This window comes from Cibotium barometz, chromosome 40 (genome assembly GCF_041138505.1).
Source record: "Cibotium barometz isolate CiBa-2024 chromosome 40, ASM4113850v1, whole genome shotgun sequence".
Taxonomy (NCBI): Eukaryota; Viridiplantae; Streptophyta; class Polypodiopsida; order Cyatheales; family Cibotiaceae; genus Cibotium; species Cibotium barometz.
Genome location: NC_141085.1, coordinates 4,176,087 through 4,187,062, shown reverse-complemented (window position 1 = coordinate 4,187,062; position 10,976 = coordinate 4,176,087). Strand labels below are relative to the sequence as shown.

Genomic DNA, 10,976 nt, shown 5'->3' with positions numbered 1-10,976 from the left:
ACATGGAGATTATCTCCTTGCACTTGTCTTTTAATTATTCTTGGTATTTCTGTGTGGTGAAACACCCAATCTAGTGTTTCATGGTCTTCTGTCTTCACATGTGATTATATAAAACAAAAGTCTTACTATAAAAGATTTGAAAACATTGACTAAAAGCAAGTACGAAACAAAAAATGATCATACCTGGAACGAGCCTAGCCACCATATGTGTTTCTCCGACTGCACACTAAAATACTTCGAACTCGCTTCAGTCAATGATGTATCAAGTGCTCCATTCATCAATGTAATAGTAATCCTTTCCATTTTCTTTTCCTTTACAACCTCACACTCATCCAGTTTGATAACAAATTTCAAAATGCCTTTGCACTCTTCAAATGTTATTCCATAAAACTCGACCATTCTTCTTTGAAGTTGTTGTAGATCTACAAATATATTATTCCAAGGGTCATACACAGTGGTTCCTTTACCACCATGAAATATTTCTTCAATATGGATATATTGTCCAATAAACTCATCTATACTTTCATTCAAATAACCTCTTATCTTCCACACGGTTTGCTGGATTTGGTAGTAAAACTCGTTTAATCCTTTGATCTCTCAAAGTTGAGGATATCGCATGGAAAATCAAACTATATCCCTTCCTGCTAACTCCACTAACATCAAGAGCCTCTTGGATTGTAGTACCATCAACTTGATTATTGGATATAAAGTCCTCTACAACATCGCATTTGATTGTTTTGTATTTTTTTTCTTCAATCAAACCTTTTGCTACACCACAAGAAAGCAATCCTTTCATTTGTTTAACTGGAAGAAGGTTGGGATCCATATTTTCTTTTGCAGGCTCCAATAGTTTCCTATAGTAACAACACAATATGCCTATATTATTCAACACTTCCAATCTTGTTTTGCGTTAATGGACAAAATAGATATAGTCATTTGAGAGCATTTTTGAGTATAAAAAATGAAAAATTACAAACTAGCATTGCTTCCTGAATTCTTCGCTTGCATCCACCAGTCCCAGCCTTCAAATTTGCAATGTTTTTAATCTTCCTGCTTCGTTGTCTGTCTCCAAGCACAGTTCTCTTCCTTCTTGATCTTGTCAACTCTTTTTTACTCTTTGAATGCTCCTCAATTTCATTCTGCAAACTGCTGCTCCAATTTTGCACGAATGGCTATCTCTTGAATCCTGGCCCCCTTTTCTTGTAGGTACATTGTTTTATATGTTTCTGCAAATGCAGACTGTGCTGAAATATAACCAAGAAGTCCATTTTGTCCATCACCCGCAAACCTCAGTAGTGTGGTTGGATTGACAAATGGAGGTGTAGAGTTTTTTACTAGACATTTTGGATATATGCTTCCATCACACCATAAGTCAATATGTTGGAGCCCTTCTCTTCTCATATTTTCCCGTTGTTGAGCATTCAGCACCGTATCCTTTCGTCTTTTTTGTGCCGCTGGAGCATATTGTTCTTCTAAGTCGATGTGAAGATGGTGTAATCACTTCTTCTGAGATTGTGACTCACTAGTATCGGCCATTTTTTGTACTTCTGAGGTTGCAAAGTTTGCTTGTCAATCTCATAGTCTTTTTGTAACATGAATCGTGGAAGTGTGGTGGTATCCATACAATCATTAAGTTCAGTGATGGATACTTTATGAGAGGCCTGCACACGTCGTCAAAAGAGATGCGGAATCTTCGGGGGGGAAAAAAAAACTAAGGAGATATTTAATGCAAAATCGTGTTAGTTAGACAAAAGATTATCTTATTCTTTTCTGAACTGACAGTTCGGTAGTCCTTACTGACAATTATGAGTCACGTTTTCATATTTTATTATTTTTGAGGTCTTTTAGGAGAGAAATAAATCGAAAAATAGTGAATTTCTTACAGGGCCCCAAAATGAGCTCCCTTTTTCCCTAATGGTAATGGAGAGTGGAAAAATGAAGTAGTGTGTGTGATTGAATTTGGAGTACATGCAATTTCATTCATTCTAAGAGACATAATTGATTAAAACTATCTAGAGCTAATGATTTGGTTTATTGCTTTGGAAATTATGTATGCAGGTTGCGCATGATCTTCATAGCCCTGTGGCTGCACCATATAAACCTCCTCTTGTAAATCACCATGTAAGAAGGCATTCTTCAAACATCTGCTGATGCAAAGACCAGACTTCAGATTTGCTCATTGGTCAAGGCCATGAAGAATATGATTTGTTAAAAGATTTGAAGCAAAGGATAGAAGATTGAGAAAACTGTGTGACTAGCAAACAATTATGAGCAAAGTGGAAGCTAATCACAAGTTTTGAGATGGCTCAATGTGTTGTTAACTTTTGGAGAGATAACACTGTCTCTAAATGAAAAAAGGAAAACACGGTGCATCTGACCAGTAATAGAGACATGGTAGAAACCTCTGATGCTAAGCTGTAGGACATTGACAAATAGCCTGATAGCCAACTTGCACAATAGTCAGACGAGGAGGATGAGTTACAAAGAGCACCATAAGTCACATGTACACGCTATTATAGAAGCAGGAAAAGCTTTTGAGAAACATATGACAGAGAGTTCCAAAATCAAAGAGGATGATCTAGAGGGTATCTCAATCACAGATAGAAAAACAGGGTCATGAGGAGGGAGGCACACTACTAAATCAAGTGTCAACGAAGCTAGCTCTGATGATACCAATTATTAGAATAAGGGTTAGGGTTGCAATAATGCACACACACAAGATAGAGAAGCTTGAGAGCACACAAACTCACCAGATTAGAATGAACAAATGTGTGCCAGATAAAAAAGATAAGTACATAGCCCATAATGAGTAGATAAGAGGGTGTACATACGTAAGGGGGAAAAAACCTCCTAGTGAGGGAAAAGTGCCATGGTGGTCCTAAATGTGTTCACATACATCACTACCATATAATGCTACAATAAGAATTTTCTCAAATTATTGCTCAACAAAGAAGATGGGAATCTCATGATGCTCAGGCTTTCGCTTTGATTGTCTTGTCGGTTAAAAGGTCTAGTATTATGCACAATCACTCTTGTAGAGCATCCACGCTTACTTGGAAGACTCTAGAATTTATGTATTAGACTAAAAATGATGTGAGGATTGCCTATCTTAGAAGATAAATTGATAATAAGAACATGCAAGAGAAGGGGTCCATAAATGAACATTTAACAAATTTACAAGTCTTGAGAGAGAAACTTCTCAATGAAGTTATTCCTAAAAAGGACATGATTAACATCAAAATGTTTCTATGAGTTCTAATAGTGATTAAGATTTGGCAACCAAGAATAAGGGCAAGAAATTCCAGCAGCAGATCGATTCCAAGAAAAATTATGAGGCTAAGGGTGATTCCAAATAGCTAAAGAAGGTTAGTCTTACAAAAAACCTAGCCATGCGATTGAAAATTGCTTTAAAATTCAAAACAAAGAAAAGAAGAAGAAGGAAAGAAAGCTAATGTCGTTGTTCATCAAGAATTCTCACTTATGGTTATTTAGAGTTATAACCCTAAACAAGAAGTTGCATGTCTCAGTGCAATTGTTTGCTGACAGTTGGTTTCTTCACAGTGGTGGTTCTAAGCAACTAACTTCTTAAAGAAGTTTGGTGAAACATCTAGAGAAAGCACAAACTGGTCATAATATTACATGTGCCAATAATGCCCTATCCTTTACCCTGTTAAAGGATATTTTTCTCACTACTATAAACTTTTGGTCCAAATATTTATAAAATTTGCTTTCTATGTTCACTCTAGCAAGGGGTGTCTAATGTTAGATTTGTAGATGATAAATGCATTATCCATGATAATAAAGAATATAACAAACAGATTATGCTTACTGAATCTTTCACCCCAAGTGGTGTGAACAAATTGGACATATATGACAAGTGTGATATTGCTTGCCTGGCAGACACGACTAATGCAATAAAAGATGCCCAGTTGTGGCATGCTAGATTTAGTTATACTTTGTATAGCGCACACTATAGTATATACCTTCTTCTCCTAAGAGGGTATCTCAATCACAGATAGAAAAACAGGGTCATGAGGAGGGAGGCACACTGCTAAATCAAGTGTCAACGAAGCTAGCTCTGATGATACCAATTATTAGAATAAGGGTTAGGGTTGCAATAATGCACACACACAAGATAGAGAAGCTTGAGAGCACACAAACTCACCAGATTAGAATGAAAAAATGTGTGCCAAATAAAAAAGATAAGTACACAGCCCATAATGAGTAGATAAGAGGGTGTACATACATAAGGGGGAAAAAACCTCCTAGTGAGGGAAAAGTGCCATGGTGGTCCTAAATGTGTTCACATACATCACTACTATATAATGCTACAATAAGAATTTTCTCAAATTATTGCTCAACAAAGAAGATGGGAATCTCATGATGCTCAGGCTTTCGCTTTGATTGCCTTGTCGGTTAAAAGGTCTAGTATTATGCACAATCACTCTTGTAGAGCATCCACACTTGCTTGGAAGACTCTAGAATTTATGTATTAGACTAAAAATGATGTGAGGATTGCCTATCTTAGAAGATAAATTGATAATAAAAACATGCAAGAGAAGGGGTCCATAAATGAACATTTAACAAATTTACAAGTCTTGAGAGAGAAACTTCTCAATGAAGTTATTCCTAAAAAGGACATGATTAACATCAAAATGTTTCTGTGAGTTCTAATAGTGATTAAGATTTGGCAACCAAGAATAAGGGCAAGAAATTCCAACAGTAGATCGATTCCAAGAAAAATTATGAGGCTAAGGGTGATTCCAAATAGCTAAAGAAGGTTAGTCTTACAAAAAACCTAGCCCCAGTTATTGCGACAACACAAGCTATTTGCGAAGGAGAGCAAATGTGAATTTTTTGAAAGAGAAATTCACTATTTGGACCACATTATATCCGCCCATGGTACGCGGATGGAACCTGAGAAAGTGGAAGCTATTCTCAAGTGGCTAGCCTCGAAAAATCTCGAAGAACTGCAGATTTTTCTTGGCATGTCGGGGTTTTACCGACAATATGTAAAGGACTACGCGAAGATCGCAGTCCCGTTAACGGATCAGTTGCGCACAAAACAAAGAATATATGTTGGGAGGGACACCAACAAAGAAGCTTCGAAAAACTTAAGGTAGCCATAACAGCTGCACCTGTTTTGACTATAGTTGACCCTACTGAGCCGTTTGTCTTGGAAACAGACATTAGTGGTGAGACCATTGGAGCCGTGCTTTTGCAAAGGGGATGCCCTGTTGCATTTGAGAGCAAGAAATTAGATAGGGCTTAACGTAACTACTCGGCTTACGAGCAGGAGTTACTGACCATCGTACATGCACTTAAAAAGTGGAGACACTATTTATATGGTGCCACTTTTGAAGTACGTACGGATCACGAAAGCCTGACATGGCTTTCGAGTCAAAACGAGTTGAAAGGTCGGAAAGCTCGGTGGGCGGAGCTCCTACAGAAGTTTGACCTTCAGATTCGCTACCAAAGGGGTAAATATAATGTTGTGGCGGATACGCTTAGCCGCATGCCACAAATTAATGAGTTAAGCTTTACGGTTTTCAAGAATGAGTTCTTGGAATCACTCCGTGGCTTATGTGAGCATGATCCTATCTTTACAGAGGTTTGGCACGCTGTACGCGTACGCACTTTGTCATAGCTGCGTCCACCTTCCACGCCGGCACGTAATGCTAGTCCGGAGGTGCGGCGGGTAGCGAGGCGAGAGTTAGTCCAGAGAGGCTAGCCGAGTCTTCGGGGTATAGTTTTGAGCCGGAGAGCTCAGACGTAGGCCCTTCATCACTTTTGTTTTCCGACACGGTTGCAAAGGATGATACTAAACTTCGTCGGGGGGAGAAGTATGCTAACTACTCTATTGACGACGGGTACTTACTCTACAAGGGTAGGTGTGTGTACCAACTATTGGTGACTTTCGAGCATGCATTCTTAGAGAAAGTCACGATAGTCCAAGTGCTGGTCATCCCGGGATACAAAAGACCTATGTACTAATCAAACGACAATTTTATTGGCCTAGTTTGTTCAAGGACGTCTAGACTTATGTGCTGCAATGCAATAAGTGTCAGGTCAATAAGCATGAAAGGCTAAAGTTTGGGGGCTTGCTCCATCCTTTAAGCATTCCTCAAGGGAAATGGGAAAGCATTTCCATGGATTTCATCACCGGTTTACCCACGACAAGTCGAGGGAATGACTCGGTCGAGGTGGTGGAGGATAGGTTAACCAAGATGGCAAAATTTATTGCCACCAAGAAAATGGTAAAAACGCCAGAGTTGGCAAAACTCTTTATTGAACATCTCTACAAGCTATATGGCTTGCCCGCAGATATAGTGTCAGATAGAGATAGAAAGCTCAACAGCCACTTTTAGAGGGAAGTCTTCAAAAAGCTGGATACTACTCTGAGTATGAGTACGGCGGACCATCCGGAGTCTGATGGTCAAACAGAAAGGGTTAACCAAATACTCGAGGATATGTTGCATTCTTATGTAAGTAAGAAGCAATCAAATTGGGAAGAATATTTGCCCATAGCGGAGTTTGCTTATAACAGCTCCAAGCATTCAGCGAACGACTGGATTTACACCATTCATGTTAATGTATGGATTCCAGCCGAGATCTCCGATGGCTGTAGGCCTAGAAAAGGAGAAGATTCAATCTGTCAAGGATTTCCTTGAAGATATGAATGATATGCTCAGAGCCGCACGTGAGAGCATTCGTAGCGCTCAGGATCGCGCTAAAACATTTGCCGATAAAGGACGTAGACAAGTGACCTTTGCAGAAGGTGACTTTGTATTTTTAAAGGTTCCTACGTAGTCAGCAACCATGAAAACGGGAAAGTGTGATAAACTTTCTCCTAGATATTGCGGTCCTTTCAAGGTCCTTAAGAAGATTGGGGACGTAGCCTACAAACTTGAGTTACCAGAGAGTTCTCAAGTTCATCCTGTCTTCCATGTTAGTAAACTGAAGAAATCAGTTCACGGGTTAGAGAACGCAGTTTCTCTAGATATTTTGGGTGGAATTGATCACTCCACCAAAGATACCACATGAACCGAAAAGGATTCTTGGGTATCGAGACAGACAAACCCAACATAAAGTGTACCAGAAGGTACTTGTTAAATGGACAGATAGGGATGAGGAGGTAGCTACTTTGGGAACGCCGTAGTGCAATTTCCAAAAGGTTTCCCCAGTTTGTTTTCGAGGACGAAAACTCTTCTTAAGGGGGGGTAATGTCACGTAGGCTGTAACGCCTATGATCGACGGCAGACCGGATGGCCATGTCCAGGGTTCAGTGGGAGAGGACGCCCATGCAGAGTCATGGGCGTCTAGGCTAGTGTGGACGGCAGGCCACACACTATATAGCCTGGGGGATGAGGGGCAATCCTCATTCTTCCTCTATGGCTGGGTGGTGAGCCAGAGGCCGTCCCCTCTTGTGGTAACGCTCGTAGCGGCGTTACGGATATCTAACAGACTAACTGATTGATGTACTTTTCTTTTTCGTTCTTTCTGACATAGATACCTTTTTCTCTCTGTTTTTCTTTTCTTGGACTTAAAACCCTATTCTAATGGAGACCTATTTGACCTACATGCTCCTTTATGCTTATGCAAGGAACACCTAGCCCTAGTTTTGTAGGATCTTCAACACTGGATTGACTTGAGCAAAAGCAACTGACTTTTTTGGCTTGTTGATTGATTGCATGATTGTAAAGACCCCAATGCTTCCAATGTCACATAAAGAGGCCTTGGACCGATGTTAGACAATCCAGACTAACTGAATACAAACTAGATATTGCAAGGATGCGAGGAAGACAATAGATCTGACACAACACACAAGGTATGATGCATCCAATTCTATGGGATGCTATGCAGTGTAGATGCTATATGATAATTGGATATGAAAGTACAAACAGATCAGCATTCAAATCTGCAATAGATACTGTCTAAGACTACCCAGCTACTATTGGAAATCTGCCTCTAAACTTGGGCCTGAAAAGCTATCTTGAGGAATCGCTATTGGCTATTGGATCTCCAGATGTGGCTCTTGATGTTGCCCTAGGACTCTTCCTCCAATCGGCTCCAAATCCACTTACAACCACTAAAGCTTTGATGCAAGAAGGTCCTTTGCTCGTCAAGTGCACACTGTATTGTATTCTGAGCTGCTGGATTCCATGGTTAATTGGTGCAGCGCTTGCTACACTATCTTTGAAGTTTGTTCCCGGTGCAAGTGATTGGAGTTCAACCTTCTTGTTTGCGTGTTTGGAGAGGGTTTTAGCAGGAGACCTTCCCTATCTCCTTCTTTAGTATTTACATTCAAGTCCATTCTCCTCATGGGTACTGGTCGTTTATGTGAATTTATACACTGCTAGAGCTTACTGAATGCAAGCATTCAATATGGTAGAGTGCATGCACTACAAGGGCTGTTTGGTAGCTGGAAACATGCAATTATGACAAGGTGCTGACAGCATTTTGGGCTTGATACAATCATGAGGCACACGTAACTACAATATTCAAATCAGAAACAGCATTCAGGGAAGCATATATGATAGTACAAAGCCGACTTTGTTGGACAGTAGAGCAGAATACAGTCATTCATGTGGGAAATTAAGGCCCCACTGGAGGGGCATTCGGCCAAGAAAGGTTGACAAGTGCCAACAAAATGGCCGACCAGAATTAGGACGTCGGCCAAGTTTGTATGGGTAGACTCGGGGCTTATATAAGGTGCCCTTGGGGCACCATTTTTAGCATCAGCCCAGGATCTTTCTCCAGCTCTGTAGGCATGAGTTTTCCAGCCAGTTTTAGTACAACTTGTGGGGCCTTTCTCAGGGCAGATTTGGTAGCCATCAGTGCGGCACGGTTTGTACGCGGTTATATGCTGAGTCAGTAGTGGAGATTTTGAGGCAAATCTGAGTCGAATTTGGAAGAAGTCAGAGAGCAGCAACAGCAGCACTATTTGGGCCTATTTCAAGAGGTGAAATATGGGGTTGTTGGGCAGTAGGTTGAGCTTGCCAGGAGCATCTAGTTGGGCTGTACATTGTGAGAGCAAGCTGGACAAAACCTAATCTTCTCTTGATAGAGCGTTTATCGAGGCTCTTAAGGAGCAACACGAACTTAGAGATCTAGAGGTGCCAAGCTAGTAGGAGGAGGACTCTTTGGTATTGTACATTGTCCTATTTTGTGGGTAGATAGAAAAACACACGTGTTGCTTCTTTACTTGCTCTTGTGCACAGTCTATTTGCTGATTTTGCATATTCAGTTAGTATACATAAGCTAAGAAGTCTGGTTGTATTAATCTCCACTATGTGATAAGCTTGAGGTATTCCACAACCCAATTTCTTCCGCTGCGGGGTGTAGAATCATGGTCATTCAGTCAAAATCTTACGTGGTTAACTCAATCCAAATCTGTAGGGTATATGCATAGTGTTTCTTGCAAGTAAAATTTAAATACGAACATACAAACCTATATGAGTTCAGAGGCATCTTGTAACCGCACTGAATAAAGGTGTAGACCTTTGTGTTAAGGTGACTATGTATCACGAGGCACACCTAAAACGTGTGCAGCCGTCGTTGACTGGGTCCTCAATCGTAGTACTATATTGCAGGAGTCAAGTCTTCAGTACATACGTGGAAAGCGAGCCACTCAGACCACAAGGATACCCACCCATTTGTTCTTCCGTGTCAAGGATTTCAACACCTACCCACCCAGTCAGAGCACAAGGATTTGCTCGTCGCCGTTCAGAGCACAAGGGTTTCCACACCTACCCACCCATTTGTTCTTCCGTGTCACGGATTTCAACACCGTGCGACCAAGAATTTGCTCCTCCGCATGCGTCTTTATAAGCCCTACCTCTCTCACGCTGAGTTTGTTCAAATTCCAATATTCCATTTGTCTTGATCAGTCTTGAGCTAGTGGACGTTCGATCTTCGAATTCGACAGTCTCGATCATGGCCATGGCGTCGATGTTGCGCAACGTCTTTTGTGTGTTCCTGCTGCTATGTATAGTGACGATTGAAGCGGCAAAGATCGAGACGTTCAACCCAGCGAGCTGTGACGGATCTGCTACCAACACCTTCTACGTAGGCGGCAATACTTGTCAGACGTTCAACGACCAGGGTGCGGTTCGCATCAGCGATGTTAGCAGCGACACCCGTGTGTCTATCCATAACCAGAGGAATTGTGAAGGCTACAGTAGCGTTGCCCAAATCTACGGACCAGGCTGCGTGGTGCAAGGCGCAACCAAGCTGCGCGCCGTCTGGATCCAGGGCTAGTGATCTTCACCAGCCTTAACGATCAGGTGCGGCCCCTTCTCAGAAACTTCCTGCCAGGACGAACTTTGGATTTTCCATTTCGTAGAGCAAATCGCACGCTCTGGCAATGAGTCTGTCTGTCTGTCTGACCGACCATGTGGTGTTGTTTGGCGCAGGCCACCTTGAACGGATGGGATCACGTCTACCTAAAATGCTATTGTCACACACCCACTTCAAAACATCTAATAAGCGGCACAGCAGAGTAGTGTCTTGTAATACCTTTCCTTTCGGCAATAAGTGATTTTCCTTTTCATAGAGTCTGAAACCGTGTGGTGGTAACACATTTTTTCAATGGGAGAGCTTAGCTTATCCTTATCCAACAGTCATTGCATGAAGTTAGGATACATATGATTGATCGTCAACTAAGGTGAATTTACATGATTTCCATAAAAAGCTACTTAATTTTTTAAATATTACACATGGAAATCTAGAATTAAGGAGTCCACTATAGCACCACCTCCAAGGAGGCAAGGCTAAGAGCAATCATGGAAAACTTAATGACAAAACGGCGAGCATGTTGCTATTTTACCAATCGTCATAGTTGTTATGGTGTAGTCCTAGCTCAAGCTTTAAGTATATGTAGACTGTCTATACTCCAATAGTTTAATTCCTTCTTTATGAAATTTTCATGAATAAAACACACCCTTAAATACCTAATCAATTGGTGGTTAATCCCC

General features: G+C 41.0%; 1 protein-coding gene across 1 annotated transcript; it reads left to right on the top strand.

The window, feature by feature from the left end:
- Window positions 1-9,706: 9,706 nt before the first annotated feature.
- On the top strand, window positions 9,707-10,552 carry LOC147615133 (uncharacterized). The gene is made up of 2 exons (XM_086779122.1): window positions 9,707-10,286; window positions 10,416-10,552. Exon 1 carries the CDS (start codon window positions 9,937-9,939, stop codon window positions 10,258-10,260), a length of 324 nt encoding a protein of 107 aa, XP_086635248.1. The 5' UTR covers window positions 9,707-9,936; the 3' UTR covers window positions 10,261-10,286; window positions 10,416-10,552.
- Window positions 10,553-10,976: the final 424 nt, after the last annotated feature.

What these genes read in the sequence shown, in the direction of transcription:
- LOC147615133 (XM_086779122.1), top strand. Translation starts at nt 9,937, where the DNA reads ATGGCCATGGCGTCGATGTTGCGCAACGTCTTTTGTGTGTTCCTGCTG.